This window comes from Heliangelus exortis, chromosome 1, assembly GCF_036169615.1.
Source record: "Heliangelus exortis chromosome 1, bHelExo1.hap1, whole genome shotgun sequence".
Taxonomy (NCBI): domain Eukaryota; kingdom Metazoa; phylum Chordata; class Aves; order Apodiformes; family Trochilidae; genus Heliangelus; species Heliangelus exortis.
Window position 1 is genome coordinate 129786195 of NC_092422.1, and position 22434 is coordinate 129808628.

Consider the following 22434-nt stretch of genomic DNA (forward strand, 5'->3'; position numbering starts at 1 on the left):
CAAGGAAGGGCACATTTCTTCTGTGATAAGCAGCCCTTCCAAAGAAGCCTTTAAGTAATATGTTCTGTCTGCTCCTTTTCTTAACATATAGAGAAAGCTTGTTTGAAAACTAAGTTTCCACAGTTTACTTGGCTTGTAGTTATGGCAATCTGTACCTCAAAATATTTTGCTTTCAGAAAATTCTGTTGTTTTTTTTTTTTTTGTCAGTGTTTTAATGAGTTAGGAGCTGCTGGTAGAGCCTGATTTGAAGTGAAATTGTGAGTGAAAGTGAAAATTTCTTAAAAGAAAATTGTTCACCTCATTTTTAACTTTTTACTTTTAAGCACTTGATTAAAATTTTAGGTGTCATGCATCATGTCTGTAAGAGGACATCCCCTTATCAGTTTCAGCTGCAGGTTTTATTTAACAAGAACGATCTCAAAATGGCATGTTCAGTCATGCCTGAAGGGTATGACAAACAAAATGCCTGAAGCCAATAGAGACAACTGCAAATGGGGACTATCTCCTAGCAGAGAGGCACTGGCTCATTAAACAATCATGTTCATTCCTGGTATTCCAATCCTTTATTTTCTTTCTTCCCTCAAAATTCTGGCACTGCCAGATACTGACAGTACAATGCATCAGTAATTTAAAGGAGTAAGAATGTGAAGCCTATATGCCCAAAAAAGTTCATTTGAGGTAAAAAGTCTGTGATATCAGTACATTTCTCATTGATAATTGATTTGATTTAATTTGTAGTAATCTTTTTCCCAGAATAGTGCAACAACAAAAAAACCACTGAGGGGAATGAAGAGTAACCCATTTAAAGTGCAGCTGGCAAGCCTCACGAGTCCTTACTCTTTTCGTTTGTGTATAATGAAGGAAAACATGAAGGTGGATAAAAAGCTAGAATAATCTTTTGTTTCAGTTTTAAAGCTTCTTAAAGGAGAAAGAAAGGGCAGAAGAAGGTATATTTGAATCTTTGACTGGCTTCATTGAGAGCAAGCAGATAGCTTTTCTTTTTGCAGAAGTATTGTTTCTGATTGTCTCCTAACCTGATCTCCCCCTTGGTTTAGTAATTTGTTTTTGACTAATTTTTCAGTAGCCTGTTAGGTGGTGTGTCTACTCCTGTAATCAATGTATGATTTATTGTTGCTCATTATCTGCCATAGTTTAATTAAATGAGACCAACTGTTTTCCATTAATGCCGTAGCCATTTAATTCTTACATTTACTGTGACTGTTGGGTGGATACTCTTAAGGAATTATTTCTTACTCATTGCTTTAGATCTTTATTCTTAGTATGAGATTATATTTATGCAAAACTCTGCTTCTAGGGGAATTTTTATTAAACGACCGTGAGTTTTAATGGGTTGGGTTTTTTAAAGACTCTGTTCTGGGACCTTTAAAATAGAACATTCTTTCAGACTGTGAATGCATATTGCGTGCCTTTGGACTTTTTTTTTTTTTGTCTGCAGGTATGTCTGAGGTAGAGCAAAGGTCAAATGTTAACCATCTCCTCAAGTTACTTTTCAGATTAAGAAGACATGAATGTCAGGAATTTGCAGGATTGAGTTTAGTGAGGCCAGTAATGTCAAAGTATTAGCTGAAAATGGGAGGAGGGGGAAGAGGGGAATGTGGCAAGAGGGAGGGGGGTATTTTGGAGAGATTTTAATACATTTCACACAGAACAAAGTGTTACAAGGGATTATGGAACTGGTAGCATTGGGATGAAAAAATGCGTGTGGATTTTTCTTTTAAATTAAAAATCAATTTATTAGTTGCAAAGTGGGTTGGTTTTCAAGAAATTAAACATTTGCCATTGCTTGGGATTTTTTTATTACACTTATTTTTGCACAAATGTTTTAAAACCTTTGAAAATGTTTAAGAACTTTGAAAATCTGCATTGTAAATAGGTGAAAGTGTAATAATGGATGTTTGGTTGGTTGTTTTTTGTTTTGGTTTGGTTTTTTTAATTGGGAATAATTTCAAGAATGTGCTTATTTTCTGCTCAAATGCATTTGCTGCTTATAATTTTAATGAGTTTATAGATGAGTGCTTTTTACATTCAAGGCCAATCAATCCTCTTCAAAAGATGTAACCGTCCTTGAAAGGTGGATTTATTTTTATGAGCTTCATAAAAAGCCATTTCTCTCTGGAAGGCTCTTTTTAGAATGTAATCCCATTTTCTAAATATTCCATCTGTTGGTCTAATGTTTTATACATAGCAGTTGGATTGAATTCCTTGATTTTTAGGGTGTAATGGACTTGAAGGTAGCAGTGTGGCAGTCAGTTCTTGCTGATACCTGGCCAGGTTGCTGCTGCTGCTGTCAGTTGATCCAAGAACTTATCACGAATTCACTCCACAAATTCATGTTACATTCAAACTTGCTTCTCTGTTGAAGTGACTTACATTGTTGGTATGTTGTCAGCAACATCATCACAACCTCAGCCAAAGATGATAAGAAGGAGCAACTCCCACTCAGCTGTTTTAAGTATTTGGAAGGATAACTACAAAGCAAAGTGGAGAATTTTTAGTTGTTTTTTTTTTTTTTTTAAGAAAAAAAAAAAGCCTTAGCTCATGTTTAAAGATAATTAAATGTGCCTGTAATGAGGCAGAAGGAGTTGGCATTGTCAGCTTAACCATTTCAGACATTTGAAAACTGCCAGGTTAGTCTCCATAAAAAAAAAACCCTGATAGTCATCCTGGGAGTGAAAGTGGTGAGGGGGAAAAAGTGTTGTGAAGCCAACACACTGGAAATCACGGTGCTGTACCTGCTGGTAGAGTACTGTAACAGGAATTTGCACATCACTTCCAGGTGTCAATGTGTGCTAGGCTAAGTGCAGTTTGTTTTGAGAAGTGAATAAAATGAAAATACACCAGGAAGTATGCACTTTTAATTACCCTTATTTTGAAGGCAGCCTTGATTCCCAAGACAGGCTTTGCCAATTTTATTTTATGCTGCTATGATTTGGTCAAAGATTATAATTTTTTTTGTCTTTGGTTACTAATTTTGATAAAATACTTACTATTGGTTATTTTATGGCATAGATCTGCCTTTGTCAGTACATCTACTGCTTACTGTAATTATTGACTGCAGGTGTTTTGTTTTTTTTCAACCAACAGTTCTTTACTGTCTAAGTGGGCATTTGGGAAAATAATCCTGAGCAGTTACCTTATAATTAAATATAGTTGGCCCAATATGCATTATAGAATAATTGTTACAAAAATTAAATTAATTTAACAGTGGTTGGCACCTTTTGGAGTTCACTAAACAGGACGTCTTGTAGACAAATCCAGTTTATGAAGGTGTGTAGGAGTCATATTTGTATTCTATTTATTTGTATCACCTTTCCTCTGAAGTCCTGCTCAGGAACCTAGGAAAGCTGCCTTTCAAAATCAGAAGGAAAAATGGATGTGAAATCATAATCAGTGTAGGTTGTTTAATTATGGAGTTTGGTCTTACTGGAAAGACAGACAGTTGGACTTATATATCCAGTATACCTTTTTCATGGCCTTCACTGGGGTTATTTCAGTGCCATGCAAAATGAATAAAGGCTGCATGTGTGTCCCCCTTGACTTCTCACTAAACTTTACACAAAGAATGGGATTGGTAGAGTATCTGGGTGAAAAGCATGGATGTTTTCTCTTACCTTTTAATGATTGGGGTTGCCAGGTATATGGGTTGGTAATTAATTTCTTTGTTGGGAAAGCAGTGGTAAAAGTAATATCTTGTGGTTGATTTTCCTCTTTAATTTTTAAACCACCCATCCCAGTTCTTTTCCTTAAATCTTTGTAGTAGTGAAGTTGTAGTAATAGCTGTAGCTCTTTGTAGTAATGAAGCTCTTACAGATTCCATGAGGAAGGTCATGAAAAGGAGACCCAGTATGCAACAGAAGTAAATGTAATGTAAGTGAATGCATCACTAGAAAATAACATGCCAAGGAGGGAGATTTCTGAGTTTGTCAGCTTTGATCTGATTTTAGTGAATCATCAGATTGCAAATCCATTGTAACCTGACCTTCACTGAATTTGGTGCATTCAGAACTCCTTGCTCAGTACATGATCTTTGTCATTTGTTGTGATTTGACTGTAAATGTAGCCAGTAGACTAATAGTTGGAACAATAAAGAACCAAAAATAAAGAACAGCCCAAAGAAACCTTTGGATAGGGCAGCTCACTTTCTGGAGATGAGAAACTTATTAAGCAGATCTTACAGAAGAAATACATCTATTCAGATAGAGTGTGTGCATTTTAAACTGTCCATCTCTCTCTGTTCTCAGAATCATAGAATATGTCCAGTTGGAAGGGACCCATCAGGATCATCAAGTCCAACTTCTGTCCCTGTGTAGGCTACAGAATCACACCAAGTGCCTGGGTTCACCATCCAAACACTTCTTGAACTCAGGCAGGCTTGGTGCTGTGACCAGTTCCCTGGGGAGCTTGTTCCACTGCTCATCTGCCCTCTGAGTGAAAAACCTTTCCCTAATATCTAACCTAAGCCTCCCCTGATTCAGTTTCTTACCCTTTCCCCAAGTCCTGTCTTTGGTCACAGAAGTTAAGAAATCAGTGCCAGTCCATCTCTTCCCCTCATGAGGATAGCAAAATGCTTTGGGTTTTTTTTCCTTCCAATCCTGCATCTTAGTCATTGATAAAGATGTCAAAGAGAACTAGGCCAAGGATGGAACATATCAGTTGGGTGTTTCAGAACCAGAAAATTTTACTTTTGAAAGCTTTTTCTTTGTATATTTTAGGAGAACTTTTCTACACATAAATCTTAGCAAATGCATCTCATTATTTGTTTGCCTGGATTTTTTTTTTTTTTTTGCCAAATTGCCTCTGCATGGTTTTTTAGATGCATCTTTGGGTTTGTGCTTGAACCACTCTTTGCACAGAGCTTGGAATCACAGAACATTTTGCTTGAATCGTCTTAGGGAGAAAGTGTTAATCTCAGCTGTTGCCCAAATGTAAGACAAATAAACCTTGAGATTTCCAGTCCTGGGGGAAATAAGGCCCAGAGCATCAAAAAAAAAAAAAAAAAAAAAAAAAAAAAAAAAAAAAAAAAAAAAAAAAAAAATCCCACTGATTCTGTAAATGCATAGAAATGTTGGTTAAAGGGAGGTTAAAATGTTGGCTTAAAGTCTTGGAGCAGTCCTTTCAGTGGCTTTGTCTTGCTGAGACTTGAAAACCTCTAAAGATGAAGGTCCTAGGGTCTATCTGAGTAGGCTGACACAGTACTGTACTTCCCCTTTTCACTGAAATGTGTCCACCAGATGAATTTTGTACCCTTTGGTGTATCTTCTGCTGCTTTTGAAAGGAGCCCAGCTCCATCATCTTCCTAACTAACCTCCACATAGTTCTGTATTGCTAATAAATTGCTCCTTGGCTGCTGCTTCAGCAGATTAAAAAAGCCCTTTTCTTCTTCATATGCTCTTGCTCTATAGACTCTCCATGGCTTCTTTTCCTTTTGTTCACTTGTTTCCCTCATTTCAGAAATTACTCCAGTTTTGTAGTCATGTTTTCATGTGAATAAGGGGACTATAACACATTATTTATTATTTTTGTTGGTTCTTCTTCTTTCCCTTCTTGTTGGTGAGCAGAAGTGTATCTGAGAAAAATTTCTTTATTTCATTTTGTTGGTTGTCCTTGTTGGAGTTACTGGTCATCAGAAGCACACCAGACAGCTATTTTGTTTGGGGTTTTGGTGTTGGTTTTGGTTGATGTTGTTTGTTTGTTTAGTTGGTTTTAAGGAAAAAAGAAACAAAAAAAATTACATTGAGGTACAAAAAACAGCTCAGAAGCTAGTTTACATTTTTCTCAGATTGTTTTCTTTCCAGTTTTTTCAGAGGCATAGGAAGCTTAATTAAGTCAATAGCTTTCTCAAAGATGGAATAAAGATGGATCCAGAAAGGATATGTCCAATACAGGAATTCAAATTAGGGAATATTTTTTTAGGTTGTTCCTCATTCTTTCAGCTGAAGCATTTTAATTGCTAACCAAAGATGTATTTCTAGTAACAAAAATAGTCAGTGTTTATTTGGATAGATACGTATTCACATATTTCTAGTATTTTAAAGAATTCTGCTAGTGGTTGCAGCAGCCATCTAGGAGACTTATAATCTTTGTGAATAATGGAATGCACATACTTAGTTTAGTCCTAAATTTGAATGTGAAAACAGTGTTAAATGTCTATTCTGACCAGTAGAAAAATACCATAACTTTTCCACTTCATTTGAATATCTTGATTGTTCTGATAGTGTATGTTTTGATACAAGTTATTTGCTGCCTTTGTGCTGATAACAAAAGATACGTACTACAGCATTTTAAGAAAAATATTTGTTCTTTCTTAAAAGTTTTAACTAATGTTCAGAGATAGAATGAACTGCTTAGTGAGTAGGTTTTGGAAGTTGAATGATGCTACTCTTTGTGAAGCATCACTTAGCTTGGTGTTTTCAAGAGTGTTCTATTCCCTTGGTTTCTCTTCAGAAAGCCAAATTAAATTATGTGTTCAAAGAATTGTGGGGTGTGTTTTGTTCTGGTTTTTTTTAGCTTCCCTAGTATGAATCCTAATATGAATCCCTAAGTATATACATTCTGGTGGAAAGGTTTCTGGGTTTCAGATAAGGTCCATGCTTTGATTTGACTCCTTAATCATCCTGATATTAAACTTAGATTTGGGCAATACAATCTGCACTTGCTTCAGTCAGAATGGTGTGGAATGGCTGTTCGCATGAATAAAGTGCTTGATATAGTTGTGGAGCCCCAAAACAACTTGGGTAAAGTTTAATGAATTTTGTCATCTTAATACTTGTCAATATTCTATTTTAATTTATCAGTAAAGTTCGTGCAAGGGAACAAGAACTGGTTATTGAGATGCCTAAAAGTCTCTGACAGCTTTGAGGGAGATTCTGAAGGGACACATGTAGGTTGGTTCTGTGTGCCAGTAGTGAATAAATGTGACATTCTCAATGTACCATTTATGGATGGTATAAGGCTCAATAGTGTTCAATAGTAATGTTAGAGCAGTCATAAAATCCATCTGATTTTATGGTCTTCTCAAGTGAAGCTGAAGATGTTCTCCACTAGCAGCAGCTCCCTTTCTTTTTTTATGACTTGTGTCATATTGTTTGATTAAAAAAACAAACAAACAAAACCCAAGCCATTTTGCTATTAAACTAAAGGTCATGTGAGAATCTCCAGGAATCAGCCATTTCCCAAGAATGTGACTCTTGAAAGATGGTCTGTTCTAACTTGCTGCTTCTGCAGCCATGATGTGCTGCATGTCAGAGTAAATTAGAGCACAGCTTATTCATTCTCCTGCTACATCACAGGGGTTGGATTTTGAATACCCATTACTCTTTATTCTTCAGACTTCATTAATAGTTTCAGACCACGAGTAAAGTTCTAGGTCACTGGCCCTTTCCCCGTTAGTTTTCATGGAGCCCTTTTTAAGTCTACTGGAATGTGAAGAATGAAGTTTTACTTCCTTTTTTGGGAACCAGTAATTTTTGCCAGTTGTATGATTACTTCAAGCTTCTGCATTGCTTTAAGCAATAAAAGAGTATCACTAATTTATTTACTATGAATAAGTAGAATTTACAACACAAAGAAATGACATTTAAGCCTCAGCCTTTCAGGAAGCTAATTATCATGTATATGAAGATCCCCTAGAAGATGGGAACTGAATGCTGAGAGGACTTGGTTTAATGGAACTGTTTTAAGTTTCTTTTTTCTGGCAAGGCCTGTTTTTATTTTGATGCCTTACTGATAGGCTAAGGGGGAAAATCAGATGGAGTGAATAAATGAGAATTTATTTTAAGACAAACGCGTGTCAAATCCTAATTAAAAAAACCCAGAAATTGCATTTAAAAATTGAGATGTGCAATTCCTTAATATAAAATTATGTGTTCAAATATCAGTTTGAAACTTGCATCTTCAACTTCAAATATCAAAGGATTTTACAAAGTTAGATTCCATAATAGTTTTGAGAAGTACAAACAGATTTAATTTGGTCTAGAAAAAGTATTGCAATGAGTATTTTTCACTTAAAAAACCACCCCAAGTTATCTTATTAAAATGGATTTTGCATGTTGATAGTTGTGTTTTCAAGGAAAAGATCCAGTATGATGAGAATGTGGTTGGTTTTTTGTTGGTTTTTGTTGGGTTTGTTTTTTTTTTTTTTTTTTGGTACGTGTGACTGTATCCAAGTTACTATCCGTAACCCAGGTTTTGTTCTGCAGCAAACTCATTTAAATCCTTCTAGGAATGCACAATATCCTTGAGACCCTTTTGGGTCTCAGAGACCAGTTGAAAGTTGTGTGTAAAAAGACACATTCTTTACAAATACTTCTGTGAACGTTTTGGCTTTAAGAAGACCATAATAGTGCATGTACTTTGTGGGAAATACAGGTAAATGTTTTGCCTGCACTGCTGAATAACTAAAAGCTCTGTGTGGTTAGCTTTGCCAGTAGGGCAGCTCAGTGGGGGGTGGCATTTGAAAAAACCCACAAAATAAAGCATTGTAGGAGTGTAATAAATAAAGCAAACTGTTGGATTGATTAAAAAGAAAAAAAAATATTATTTTTGTCCCATTTTTTGAAAGACTATAAATAAACAATGTGTCAGTGCCTGTGTAGTCAAATCCCCGATGTTTCCACTCATTCCTCTGAAAGTGCAGAGAAGTACATGAGAAGTACTCTGAGAACTGTGACCACTGTGGGTTAGAATGGACCTGTCCTGTGTGCAAGAGAAGCTGCATTCGTCTGCTAAGAGAGATCCACAGGGGACTGACTGCTTCCTGTCAAGCTTTAGCCTTGGGCTTCAGTCAGCCATCAGGTTATGTTAGGAATTGATTTTGTGACCCATGTTTGCCTTTCTCACTTAAGGTAGGGTTACTGGTGGTGGGTGGGCTGTTAGTCCATTGCAGTGCAAAATAAGGGGTTTGTTTCAAATTGTAGGTTTGGATACTTTAAGTTCTTCCAGTTCAGAGGTCTGGTAGCATGGCTGTGGCCAAGTGCTACATTTCATCTGGAGGATTCTGTCTGACTAAATGTGCTGTTTTTTCCTCAAATACGTATGTGGTCAAATCTGTGTGATGTTGTTTTGTCTTTATGGTTGGACTGGTATTGTCATGTTACCTTAAGGAGAGCTGCCATTAGGATTACATGTTCAAGAACTACCTACTTTCTGTCTGGTGGAAACAGGATTAAGTATTCATGTCAAAAGATGATTTTCCAGGGAGTTTTTTCATCTCTAGTTAGGGATAAACATCTGGAAGTGGGCATGTCCAGATAACTTGCACACAAAGCAGTTGACCGAAGTAGTGTCTCCAGTAGCACTGATTTCTAAGCCTTAGAATACTGGAGAATTTTTTTGGAGGATTTGAATATAATTATGATTGTGATTAAAAAAGCAAATCCAAGAGCATAAGTTTAGATCAGCAGATGCTAGCTGTGTAGGTGTCAGTTCCTGGTAAATTAGTGAGAGATCTATTTTATTTAAGTCTCTTGACTAAAGACCAGACAGTGCAGTTTAGCAGATTTTTTTTCTAGGATTTTAAATGGATCTGTGAGACCTTCATCACAGAATTCTATTGTGGTCTTCATGTGAGTAACTTGTGTTAATAGGAAGCCAGAGGGTATAATAAAGGTAGTAATTTCGACTAACAAGCAAGGAAAATGGATATGGGTCACAGTTTTTTCAGTAGACTCAATAAACTGAAATTAATACTATGGTGCAGACAATTGGATAAGGTCAAGAGGGGAAAAATGTCATTTAAGAACTGATAATCTGAGCATCAAAATCTTGTATGAGCAGTTGTCCTGAGGGGAACATTCCAACATCCCATCATCCTTTTGCGGCAGGGATGAGTGGGAACATGTTTTGATAGCAAAGCGGGTGTAGAGAAACCTTTTTGTTTTTCTTTTTTAGTACTGTTACTTTCCCAGATTGGAGCAATATCCTGCTTAGGGAGTTCTTGATGTGTGTGCCCATGCTTTCAGTGAAGAGCCAGAGTGCTGTGATTCCCTATGTGCTTGATGGTGTGATAGCAGAATTCCCCTGCTTCTTATGCTTGCTCCTTAGTGTTTGCTGTGCAGCTGTGTGCAGTTGTTTTATGTGGGATGTATGTGTGAAGGTTGGTGGGTAGAAATATGTTCTTGGTGCAATTTGTTACTGTTATGTGCCACCAGTACAGTTTTTCCTGCAAGGAGTTTATTGTTATTAAATACTAGAAAGTAAGACTGCAGGGAAACTTGAAGACTCATCTAGTTTGTCATTTTGTCGCTACAGGATCCTTGTACCTGTTTTATTCCTGACATTTATCTGACTTTGGTATGTTCTTTAAAATCTCCAATGATGAAGATTGTGTTCCTAGGCAGACTGCTCTATGCCTTTGTTTTTTGGATTTTTTTGTTTGTTTGTTTGCTTGTTTGCATTTTTGTGTGTGTGTGTGTGGCTTTTTCTTTCGTGTTTTGGGGTTTTCCTGGTGTAATGTAGTTGATGCTTTTGCAACTAAGTCTTACTAGGTTCAGTGACATCCTTGAGTGAATCAGTCTTATTCCTGTTTGCAAGGTGATTTTTTGCTGTCACTGACCCAATAAGTTGTTTTTAATGTTAACTGGACTTCTGGGAGAAATCCTTTCTTACAGCATTTCATATCAATGTTGAATGACTGAGAGCCTTTGTGAGTGTTTGATATGACAAGGCATGGATGTATTCCTTCACGTGTTTTAAAAACAGTCTTCAAGCACAAACCATACACTGAAAAGCACCTATAAAAGAAAATTACACCCTTTTATTATCCAAATTCCATCTAATAAGATACTCCATTATATATATAAAAAAGCCAGATGTTAACCTAGCTGTTTCACATTTTCAGATTCATATCCAGAAGAGATCCTAGGACAGACTACACTACTACAGCTTGATTAACAATAACTTCATTTTATCTTACTACAAATCCATGTCAGAAGTGGAAAAAAAATCATGGAAGTGTGAATGGTTTTCTAATTGTTTTAGGAAAGATAAGTTAATTTTTTAAAAAATTTGGAAAATTTTACTTAAAACAGTAAGGAGAGAATGCCAAAACCCTAGTACAGAGGGCATAGTGTAATATCTGTGTTTATGGTCTTTTTATCTTGATTTCAAGGGATATTTCTTTCTAAAATTACTTGCATATGTTAGCAGGAGAAATTACTGATGAGGGGAATGCTATGTATACAAGGTATACATGCTTTATTGACATTTTTGCTTATCTGTGCCAAGGGTGTAGTTTGATAGAAATTTCATAAGGCCAGGTCTTGTGGATCCTTGTGCTGTCACTTTTGTGGTGTCTAGACACCTGTTTTTATAATAGGGGAAGTGACAGGTCAGTGGTTAACACTTGGGTTCTGATGAATTAATTTACGGTGGGATCAGTTCCTGCACAGGTGAACATTGTGCCAGGACACAAGAATGGGCCGTGCAGAACTCAGGATGATTTGACCAGTCTGTAGGTATTTGTGAATTTATTCTGTTTGTAGTGGAAAAGACAGGTTAAGAGGTCCATCTTGTCTTGTCTCTCCACCCTGCTAATTTATATTTGTGTTCCACTTTTCTTTTAGTTACAATGGCACAACTACCTCTGGACCCAAGCTGTAAGAAGCTGTTAATTAATTAATTAAGAAGCTAGCTGTTAATCTATTGTCCTTGGCTCCTTAGGAGCCGTAACACAGGGCTATTCTGTGAAGTGGCACAGTATTGAAACTTCAGTGGTTGGATGGGTGAGCTCTGCAGCTCTGTAGCAGTCCTCCTGTTGCTAACTTGGAGTAATAGCAGCTGTACAGATTACAATCAGAAAAGTGTTCTGAAGCCCAAACAACCTGCAGGTTCAAAACACCTTGGCCGTGTGTCAGAGCTGACACATGTCTGAAATGTGAATCAGTAGTCTGTTTTCCCTTAAAAATAGATGATACTTACTACCGTTGGGGAGATTATTAATATCCCAAAATAATCAATATTGTTCCACGCTAGTATATGTTTTTAGATGGATCATTTGGTATTTCTTTGGTTTGAATTGCTGAGGTGTTAATTTTGTGACAGTTTAACCTTTTCCACGTTCAGGCTGCTTTGGATCCTTGCTGTTACCTGAGCTGCCTGATCTGATCCTGGCACCCGTTTGATCCTGTGGTTAGCGAGACCAAGGTGTACAAAGACAATTTTATAGACTTGTGTAGAAGTATCTTTCTGCTAGTGAGTTACCCTAACATGGCTTGCCAGAGTCAGGAGAGGTGAGACAAGAGGAATGCCTGACAGATGCCCGAGGGCAGGAGGGGGAAAGAAGGAGAGTTAAGAGTATGGCTAAATGAAGCTGTTTTGGAGCCTCAGCTGTCTGTCATGCTGTTAAATTTGCTAGGAGGGAGAAGTTTTGTTTTCTTGGCTGGAAAAAGCAATTTCGGGGGGCCATGTGAAAATAAAAAATAGGAAGTAAAAATAAAATCAAAGCAATGCAGAGTTATTTCAGCGTCCAAGTAAAGTTTGGCTCAACTTTAGGGTGAAGGTTCAGTTCCGATTCTCTGTGATCCTATCTGGTGTGTTTTACTTTCTTTAATTTTTCTACTGCCCTCACACAATTAGTCATAGATATACAGAGAGACTTTTAAAAATTTCCACAATGTTTTAGTAGTATTTGAGAGACTTGGATTCCTTGCTCTTCCAAATCTACAGACAAGAATCAGGAGGCAGTGGAGGGGAAGAGTTTTAAATATGTTTTAAACAAAAAGTGATTTATATATATGAAGCATTCTACTCATTTTTGTGTCTTGTAGTGCAGGTGCTTGAAGGTTAATAGCCAGCCTATCACCTCTATTGTGTCAAGGCTTTTTTTCTAACCTAAAGCAATGTTAATTTCCATTTTAGGAAGTATGTCTGCAGGAGCCAGTGGTATTTACTAACTGCGCCTGTGAAAACATTCCTTTTCACCCTCAGATGCTCACTCAGCCTTCTGTTTTCCAAAAGTCATTATTACAGGCTTTAGCTTGTAGTCTGAGAAATTAAAAGCACGTTTTAATAACGTGAACAGCAGAGTCGTCAGTCCTGAGTGCTGGGATACTTCCTTGCCTGCGTTCCCGTGGCTTGTGTTGTAGTGCAGTTGTAGCAATGGGTGGGGAATTTGTTTTGGTGTTGTTGGCTTTTGGGCTTGCATTGTTCTTCTCCTCCCCTCTCTCCCCTCCTCCCTTAACAACAGCAAGACCTCCTACAGGAGCATCGTTTTATATTTGAAAGTTTATTTTGTCATGAAGATTCTTACAAGCATTTTTTTTTTCCATGCTTTAGAAGCCATCCTTTGGCTGTGATGAGTTAGTGCATGAGATGAATTAAGTTCTGAATCCCATCTTCAGCGTTGTCAGCTCATGCTAATTCCTCTTCTCTTTGGTCGGAGTGAAAGGCTGTCGGGTTGGGAGACTTGAATGGCTCAGGGCTGCTCCATGGTAACGCTGTGAATGATTCCACCCCCCTCATACCTACGGGATATGTAAAATTGTTTACCTTTCTTTCACTGGGGGATGGTAAAGCTTGAAGTACCTTGTGTTTACTGCAGTTTGGTCTACGAAAAACCACGCGTGTGAAGAGTTACCATGGAGAAGACGACGCATGTTAATTTGTGTATCAGCCTTAACCTCCTGCTCTCTTTACACTCAATAGAAAAGGGGGGAGGGGTGCCAGAGCCCTTTTATTTTGTGCCTCAGCAAGGGACACCCTTTGCCAGCGCCTTGGGTCTGCAGCAGAGCCAGGTCCACGTTAGCATTTCACAGTTTCCTGAGCATCTTAAATGGGTAGATTTCCAAGTACTTCAGAAAAGAGGACTTTACCCCGTATTCCTATTTCACAGTTTAGAAATGCATGATATAGTTGATATTATGAATCTGAGTAGCAAATGGCTTAGAAGCTGAAAACAATGATTTCCTTGAGCTGTCTGGCCAGAAAAGGTAAATCTGTTGCCATGCAAAGAACTTGGTTGCTGAATTTCTGGCCACGACTTGTGCTATATTGTATGCAAGAAACTCTATAGCTAAAACCAAACCAAACCAAACCAAAACCAAAAAAAACCCAACATGAAACTGTATCAATAACTCCACAATTAAAGAAACACTAATGGAAAGCTGCTTTTTTTTTGTACAAACTTTTTCTGCAGCTGCGAATATAAGCTTTCATTTATCCAGCATTTCCCCTGCTTTATTCTGGTTTGATTTGCTGCAGAGATACCATCCCTCTGTTATGCAGTAAGTTACAGTATTGTAAGATCCCAGTGAGTACAGATGTTTTGAACCAACTGTATGATGTGATTCATTTCTCCTGTTACAGTACTATGCTACATTCCCTCACACTTAGATTGATTTGGTTTGTGTCTCTTCATGTTCTTCTCTGTTCTGAGGCCACCATGTGCAAATGTTACTGCTATACTAATGTGCTTGAACCTGCTGCTACTGTTCTGTGGGGTGCACATGAAATGCTTGTGAGTGTCACCACTTGTAAGTGGTGATGTCTTGTCTGTCTGCAAGCTTCCATCCTGAAGTCCTAGGCATCCTTGTCTTCTCAGAGTGGAGCGTGTCCAGCACTTTCTTAGACTTGGTATGCAAAATTACCAGGTAAAATTATTAGCCTGCTCAAGTGATGTGGGTGAAATTAGGCAGATCGTTCTGACAGTGACAGAGGGAGGGCCACAAAAGATACATAAAGCTTAATTCTGCTTCTTAGACTGATAGAAGCAGATGTGTCCTTTGCTTGCTTATTTTTGCTGCTGCAATCTGAGTTTACTTGAGTTAGCTCCCTCTCACCAGGCATCAGCTACATATCTTTCCATGATGCTTTCCCACAGTGCTTGCAGTCTCCCACGCCTTCTCTGAAGTCAGTGCTGTAGTTCCCGTAGTTCCCTCAGTTCCTCAGGGAGCCTTTGAATGGGAAGAATCAGACACCTGCTGAGCTCCTTCAGGGCTATCTATACAGTGCTAACTGCTCAGGTGGAAGGGTAACTTGCCTGCTTTTGTCTAGCCCTTCAATTACTGTGGAAGCTAATCTGCATCTTTCACTTTTAGCAAACTTGAGTTAAAAATCCAAAACCAGGCTTGTGCAACTTTCCTATTTTGTAGATACAAATCTATAGTTTAATATTATTTATTGCTGTCTGGAACACACAACAAACAACAGCTTTCCTCACCCCTCCGTCACTAGTGGCTTAAAAAGTGAGGACAAAAGAGCACAGTTTTCCATAAGAAGCAGGGATACAAATCTTGGTGACAGAAGACTTTCATGCTGTTAAGACATGGGATTGCACTATGAGAATCAGGACTGGGCTTCTGGCAGAAGCCTTGGACATTCATATTAGCATTTATTTAAAAACAAACAAAACCCCAACATGTTGACAGAGCTCCTGAAAAAGAGGTTTTCCTTCCAAATGCAGTGTGTTGTCAGAAGTGTAGGAGTCCAGTCTTAAAAACAGCTTCACAGCATTGGCACTAGGATTAATTTGTAGGTCTGAGGTATTCTCCCAATATTCTATACAATATTCTCTGCAGCAGCAACTTTTAAACTTTTTGATCTTATCTGGGCATTGCTATCCTTTCAGGCTTTAGTACTACAGATGTGCTTTGTTTGCCTGCATGGCTTTGATCAGTGCTGTCTACTCCAGACATCAGTGCTTGAAATCTGTGATTGTTGTTTCCTAACATGTATGGCATGATGAAAGCTGAGAACTTTTTCTTCTGCGAATAGTGCAAATATTCTCAACTATTCTCTCTATCCTCCTTGCTGAAACAGAAAAACTTTTTTTTACTAAGTTTCTTCTACTCAACCAGCGGTTTGTGTATTAGGTAGGGTGCATAATTTCAGAACATTAATTACGATGCTAAAAAGATAGGTTTGGCAACTGGCTATTGTAGAGCAAAATTATATTTGTTCATTTATTTATTTATTTATTTATAAGCATGTGTGTGATTTCTGGGAACATTTCTGTGACTTTGAGGTGTTTATGTTCAGCTTTATTAGTGATTTCTATGTACAGAATGTAGTCTTCATTAATGTTACACCAGATATAAACCATCAGCAGAAGAGGGAAAAGATGTTTTGTCTAATTTTATTAGAACATGGAAGTTAGAAGAGCAGCATGCTAAATTGCAAAAATAGGAGGAATTTTTCCACTCTTCCAGCACAAATGGCTGTGCTGAATCTAAAGCCTGGGCCCTGTAGTTCTAGAAGTCAGGTGAGCTAAAACTGACCATGGATCATACCAACAGTAAGAAGAGGATTTGGCTGCTTATCTCTTAGCCCTTTTTCTTGTTGTTTTTTTTTTTTTTTTTTTTTTATGAGAAAGGCATTGGCACCTCTTTTTGAATGAATTGTTACTATATTCAAGTCGTAATTTCCCCATGGAATGGGCATCAGCAGTTTGACTTCTTTGCGTAAGGATCTTCAGTCAATTCTGCTGTCTGGTCCTTCTGTTCTTAGGGGAGTGGTCAATTAGGTTAGGCTCTAAGATGCTAACTTTGAGTGTAGTATTGAATAGTTTAGTTCTTAATTCTGATAGCTTGCAAATCTGTTTTTTATTATGTTTTTTTCCTTCTCTAGAAGGATTTTAATAATGCTAGATAGCTGCTCTTTTGCAGTTTCTCTTATATATCCCTTGCATTTTACTCTGATTTCAATATTAGTACCGCGTGTGAAGTAGTTAAATTGAGCATTTCCTCTAATCATTCTTGACAAGCCTTGTGATAAAGGTTTTTTTGGTGAGTTCAAGTTAAAGATTTGACTTTTGAACTCTTTCTTGTGGTATCTTTGAAGACAGTAGTGTCCAAACAGTCTATTTTGCTGAATAACAAACTGCAAACATAGATGCTTTTTGTTATTATAATGAGGTATAGTTGACATTCTGATGTTGATGTAGCTGATGTTTTACTTAGAGCTTTAAATTCTTTATTTTGCTCTAATACAGACAAATATCTTTTGTTTTGTTTTTGTCCCCAGACACATTTCTAAGCGGATTTAAAGACTGCAGATTGTATGTGCTCTGGAATATAGCTTAGGATACAGGGTAGGCACTTGTAATTTCTCTTTATGAGTGAGAAAAGGTTAGCGTTCAAACAAAATGTAAGCATTACTTATAATCATGAGTGCTATGGGTTCTGTAGAGCAAGATGTGCATCTCACTGATCTCCAAGTGATGCCTTTTTGGATTGCTTTGCTGGCACAGCGGTGAGGGCTGTGTGCATCCTGTTGCTGCAATCAGCTGTGCTCTGGCCCACCTGCTGGTCACTGACCCAGCGCTGCATTAGGGGCTCTTTTGATCTCAGATACCAAAGATTCCTGCATTTGCTCTTTTCCTGGGTTAAAAATCCATGCCTGTGGTCATACTAATTGTTGATACTGGACCACTCCATTGAGAGTCGTAGGCTTCCAGAAGTGTGTAAATATCATTCAAGAGAAGGTGTTTGAGTTTAGTATCATTTTTTGGACTCTGATAATGTGACAGCTAAGGTCAAGTATTCTTATAAAAGCAAAATGTTTTACTGGGTAATACTTACCTTTAACTGTGTCTAAATTTGAGATAGTTCCTATGAAAATACTAGCTCTTTTGACCTCTATAAGGATGTTTTTCAGATAGTGAAGATAAGCTCTTAGGGAAGCTAAACCTGTTGAAAGGCTTGTCTAGTGCAAAAGATGCAATATTTCCAATTAAACTGTTCTTTTAGTAAAATATTATATTCTTAAGGTAATCCCAAATCATTGGAGCTGGGGATTTTTGCTTGCTATTCAAAGGTTTGATACTGTGCAAAGAGGCAGGAAGATGGTACTTTACAGACACCAGACATGTGCATGGTAAATAGAGGAGGAAGCCTTTGGTTCTTTGGGCTGCAGTTATGAATGATTATGGAGAATTATATGTAAAATACTAATCTTGTGTTTAATTTTTCCAAGCTTTTGAGTGATCAGCTGAGGGAAACATAACATTGATTCCCAAAATGTGTGTTGTTATAGTCAGTTATTGATAATATAGTTAATACAAGACAGTATCTTGTCTTGTATTTCTGCTGTGAAAGCTTTTAGGAAGTGTTCAGATTTAATAGAAACCTTAGCACTTTTCCAGCATCTTGATATGAAGTTGTGATTGTGCACTTTGAACTTTTGCTGAACATGGGAAATGTCCTTGCAGTTAAATTGATTTACATTTTTTTTAGCTGTTCAAAGTTGCTTTGGGGCAATCAAAAGAATCCTGTATTTGTAAAAAAAAAAAGAAAAACAAAAAAACAAAAAACAAAAAAAATCCAACCAAAAGAACAATCCTCAAGATAGCTGATGGTGCTTGTTTAGTGGAGTTTATTGCCCCCTGTCAGGTTGAACTCAAGGCTTTACAGAAAGTATTTATCTGCTTGCAGATCTTGCTGCACTGGTTAAATATGTTGCTATCTCAAGTGCTCATCATTTTCAAAACGCTTATGCAGCACAGCCATCCCTGGAGTTCTGCAAAATAAATAGTTCAAATGGGCTTGCATCAGGTTCAGGCAAAATCAACGGAGCTAATTAAAAGTGCTGAAACTAACCTGACAGACCTTTCACAAAGGCAACTAGAAAGCTCTTAAGCATGTGCTGGGCCAGCAGAACTGCAGGGCAAGAGCAAGTGTGTGCAGGAAGGGGGATGGGGACAGTGGCATTTTGTCTCGGCACCCTATCTTGTGGTGAGAGCAGCTTGTGTGCCCTCAGAAACCCGTCTTTTGCCTGTAGGAAAGAATTGCTCGATTTCATAGAAGTATTCCGTGAAGTACTCTCTCCAAAATTTTTGTTTGTTCTTAGCACTGCACAAATGTTTATAGCCAGCAACCCAGGGAATGGCTAGGAATGTTGTCATGTCCCCTTAAACCACAGGCTGGTGGTGTGTTGGAATGCGGGGATATCTTTGTGGCTGTTTCCTTCATTAGTCTGATTCTATTGAAAGCATCTTATTTTGCTTGTATTTTCTGTACTAGAGGTTTACAGAAAAATGTTTATACTAAAGCTTCAAACATTTACTGAAATGCTAGAAAACCTAAAGAATTTCTGTGGATTCTTTATATTAAGATCAGATGTGGGAATGTCACATTGAATATCTGCTGTACAAAACTCAGATGATTTTAATGAAAAATAAGAATCTCAAATGGTATGTGCCTAGCAGCAAACTAATTTTAAAAAGGGTGGTAAGGGCTAAAGGAAAGGGAGAATTATATAATGGGCCGGAATTACACCTCGGTGGTTACAAGTCTATTTCTCTGCTGTGTTGACAGAGAAAGTAATTACTGCATTTGTCTTTTTCAATGACATGAAACTAGTTTTTAAAGCAAAGTGGCTTTGAGAGAAGGCATTTGAGAGAAGCCTGCAATGCGAGCAATGCAGTAATCCATCTGATTGAAGTGTCTTGTGGGCTCGGGCAGCTTCAGCTGCAGGGCAGTTTGAGGGAAAATGTTTTTTGAAGTGTGTAACAACAATGTGGATATGTTTAATTTTTCAATAATAATTAATCTAGCAACTGAAAATTGCTTTTATTGATTTCTATTGCTCTAAAAGTTTGTTTGGAATGTAAATGACATTAATTAGTCATATGAGTTGGTGGAGGAACATAAGGTGTTTGGTGCATAAGCAGAATGTTGAGTATGAACTATTTTGCATAAGCAAGCTTATTTTGTCATCAGTCCAGAAAAATGGATTTTCGTTACTAAGGCCAATGGCTATTGAGACAAAATACTCAGTAACCTTAGTAAAAAGCAGTAAAATTTTAAAATTACATATTATTATCATGCTGACTTGTGCTCAGCAGGCAATTCATGGGCATTGTTTAAATTAGTGTACATGTAGGTATGTGCATGCCTGTATGTCTGGAAACATAACCTTCATGTTGCCAAAGGGCAGCAGGGCCTTGGCAGTGACAAGTGGTCTCAGGTGGGCATTGATGACCCGTGGCAAATGTGCCACAAGGGCTGCAAATAATGAGGATCAACCAGTCCATGACTCGTCTGTCTTATCTGTAAAAAAAGTTATGAAATACAGCTTTTTTTTGTTGTTCTTACCCATCAAATTTGTGTTGGGCCCACCTGGCTCGAGGCCTGCTTCAGTGAAGGTAACTGGAGCAGGAGTTCAGTAGCCTTTCAAGCAGGTTGTGTGCTCCAAATTAGGTTTACATATTTACATAACCTGTTGGTAATTGTTCTAAGCTTGGGAAGGAAGCCTTCAACTTCAGGCACATGAATCATTTTAGGTGGTTGAATACCATTTTGGTGTTGATTTGCAGTCATTGTGATCCTGGACCTTCCTAAGAAGAAGGGAGAAGGATGGGAATGGGCATGGCTGGCAAGTTCTAACTGGAAATGCTTAGTTTAAAATTTTCTGTCTTGAAATTTTCTATCAGATTATGGCATTTTGTTCCTGTCCAAAACTGCTAAGAGAATAGTTAGTAGCAGGTGTCAGAAGAGGTAACATTCTTCCTCAGGGATGTAATTGTAGTCAGACAAAAATATTTCTGTGGAATGCTGATAGTCTCTAGAAAGCTTAGGAGAAGCATGTATCTGAAAGAGAGAATTTGTGAAGAAAGGAGCACTTGTCTACTTAGTTGCTAATTAAACTTCTTTTCTTTTTTTTTTTTTTTTTTTTTTTTTTTTTAACATAGGGTATTGTAATTGGATCTGTATGCTTCTCCTTAAAGAATTTTGTTCCTTGAAGATTACTCCATTTCTTGTTTCAGGAGTGGCTCATTATTTCTTATTTTGTCACTTCAGAATGGCTTATAAGGATAATGGGATAAATTAGGATACAGACTTAAGTTAGTGTTACCAAAATTTTTAAGCTTTTCAATTTATATTAGTAGATGTTCATTTAAAGAGCACCTTCTAGAATGTGATACGACAGGGTTTTTTAAACTGTTAAAAATGGGCTTGGGATAACCAAAACAAATATTTTTTTCTATTTATAATTATTTTAAAAGACCACTTCATGGTCCTTTAGATAAGGTGATGACAGAGATCATTGGTACCCTGTCCTCAGAATAGAGATTTTGGGTTTTGTGCATTAGAAACTTTCATGAAGTAATTTGACATTCAGCTTCATTTTCTTGTAGCTCTGTTCTTTCTCAAGCTCTTGCACATTTACCTAGAAGATTTTTCTGATACCTTAGAATGGTTACTTCCCCGTGTTTTTATACCTAGGCCTCACACACCTCTTGTTCTCATGCAGACTGCTGGCAAACAGCTTGTGATGTTGTGGTCAGGTTTTTTTGGAGCTTCATGTACTTCAAAGCTGGTCTTCTACACATGACATTGTGGGGTGTTTTAATGTAAATTTTACATTCTAAACTAATAGAATGATGTAGTCACAGGTGAAAAGTGAAATACCCTGATCCAAAGTCCAAAGTGAAATACCCTGATCTTAGCACCGCTTTGGGTTAGGAAAGAGGCAGTGGTGTTACTGATAATTTTTTTCCTATTCTTTATTTTTATAATAAAAATACCCCTGTCTTTTACCTGTCAACAATCAGTGCTTTAGAAACTTAATCCTTTTGAATCAGTATTTCAGTGAACGTAGTATGAAGAACGAAACATTACAGGTTATTGTAAATTAATAATTCATGTCTCTCCAGCTAGTTTAAAATTGACCAAATATCAATAGAAAATTTTCAAAGACAAAACTAAAAAAAGAAAAGCAAAATTAAGAGGGGTGATTTACTCTGACATTTCAGTCTCAGCAGATGTGTCAAAATAGTTGACTTACTGAGTGAAGAGTACTCCTCTGTGCTTCCTCAGAATCTCCTGTGTAGAGATAAAATTATTACTTTATGACAAACGGGCTTGTGAAATCCTTCCAAAGGAATGGACCTCAGGTATAATCCATACTTCTGCTCTCAACTGGGAGTAACTCTGAACTTAGACAACATTGCCTAGGGTTTTGACAAGTTTGATCTTGGTTTAAGTACTTCTTTTTTGAGGGGGGATTAAATGAAAGCATTTAGTTTTCAAACTTTCTACTTGGAGATACCAATATGCATGAAAAATACCCCAACTTTGAAAAAACTTTTCATCAAACTTTTGTGGAATATGGGAAGCAACATCCAAATACTGTCTTGTAACTGACAATTTTTTGTTTTAGAGCCTTGATGAATATGAAGATGATGAAGCAGGGCAGAAGGAGCGGAAGAAGGAGGATGCTATTACCCAACAGAATACAGTACAAAATGAGAGTGCCAGTGCAGATACCCCTGTCTCATACTTTCTACAGGTGAGATCTTAATACTTGATCATTTTTATATTTTGCTTCTTTTTAAACTCATACTATCTTCTTTGTACTCCTACTTAAGAGTAGATCATACCCAGTAGATTATACAGTATAGAAACAAACATAGAATTCAGGAGTTGTCCATCACTAAAAACAGAGTATGCAGTCCCACTCCCTAAACTCAACATTACT

General features: G+C 37.3%; 1 protein-coding gene across 1 annotated transcript in view; it reads left to right on the plus strand.

Moving 5' to 3' along the window:
* The window catches only part of PAWR (pro-apoptotic WT1 regulator), a 73725-nt gene that overhangs the window by 14678 nt on the left and 36613 nt on the right, over nucleotides 1–22434 (plus strand). Inside the window, exon 3 of the mRNA XM_071766326.1 lies at nucleotides 22117–22245. Within this exon, the coding sequence (XP_071622427.1) occupies nucleotides 22117–22245 (129 nt within the window). The remainder of the gene's footprint in view (nucleotides 1–22116; nucleotides 22246–22434) is intronic.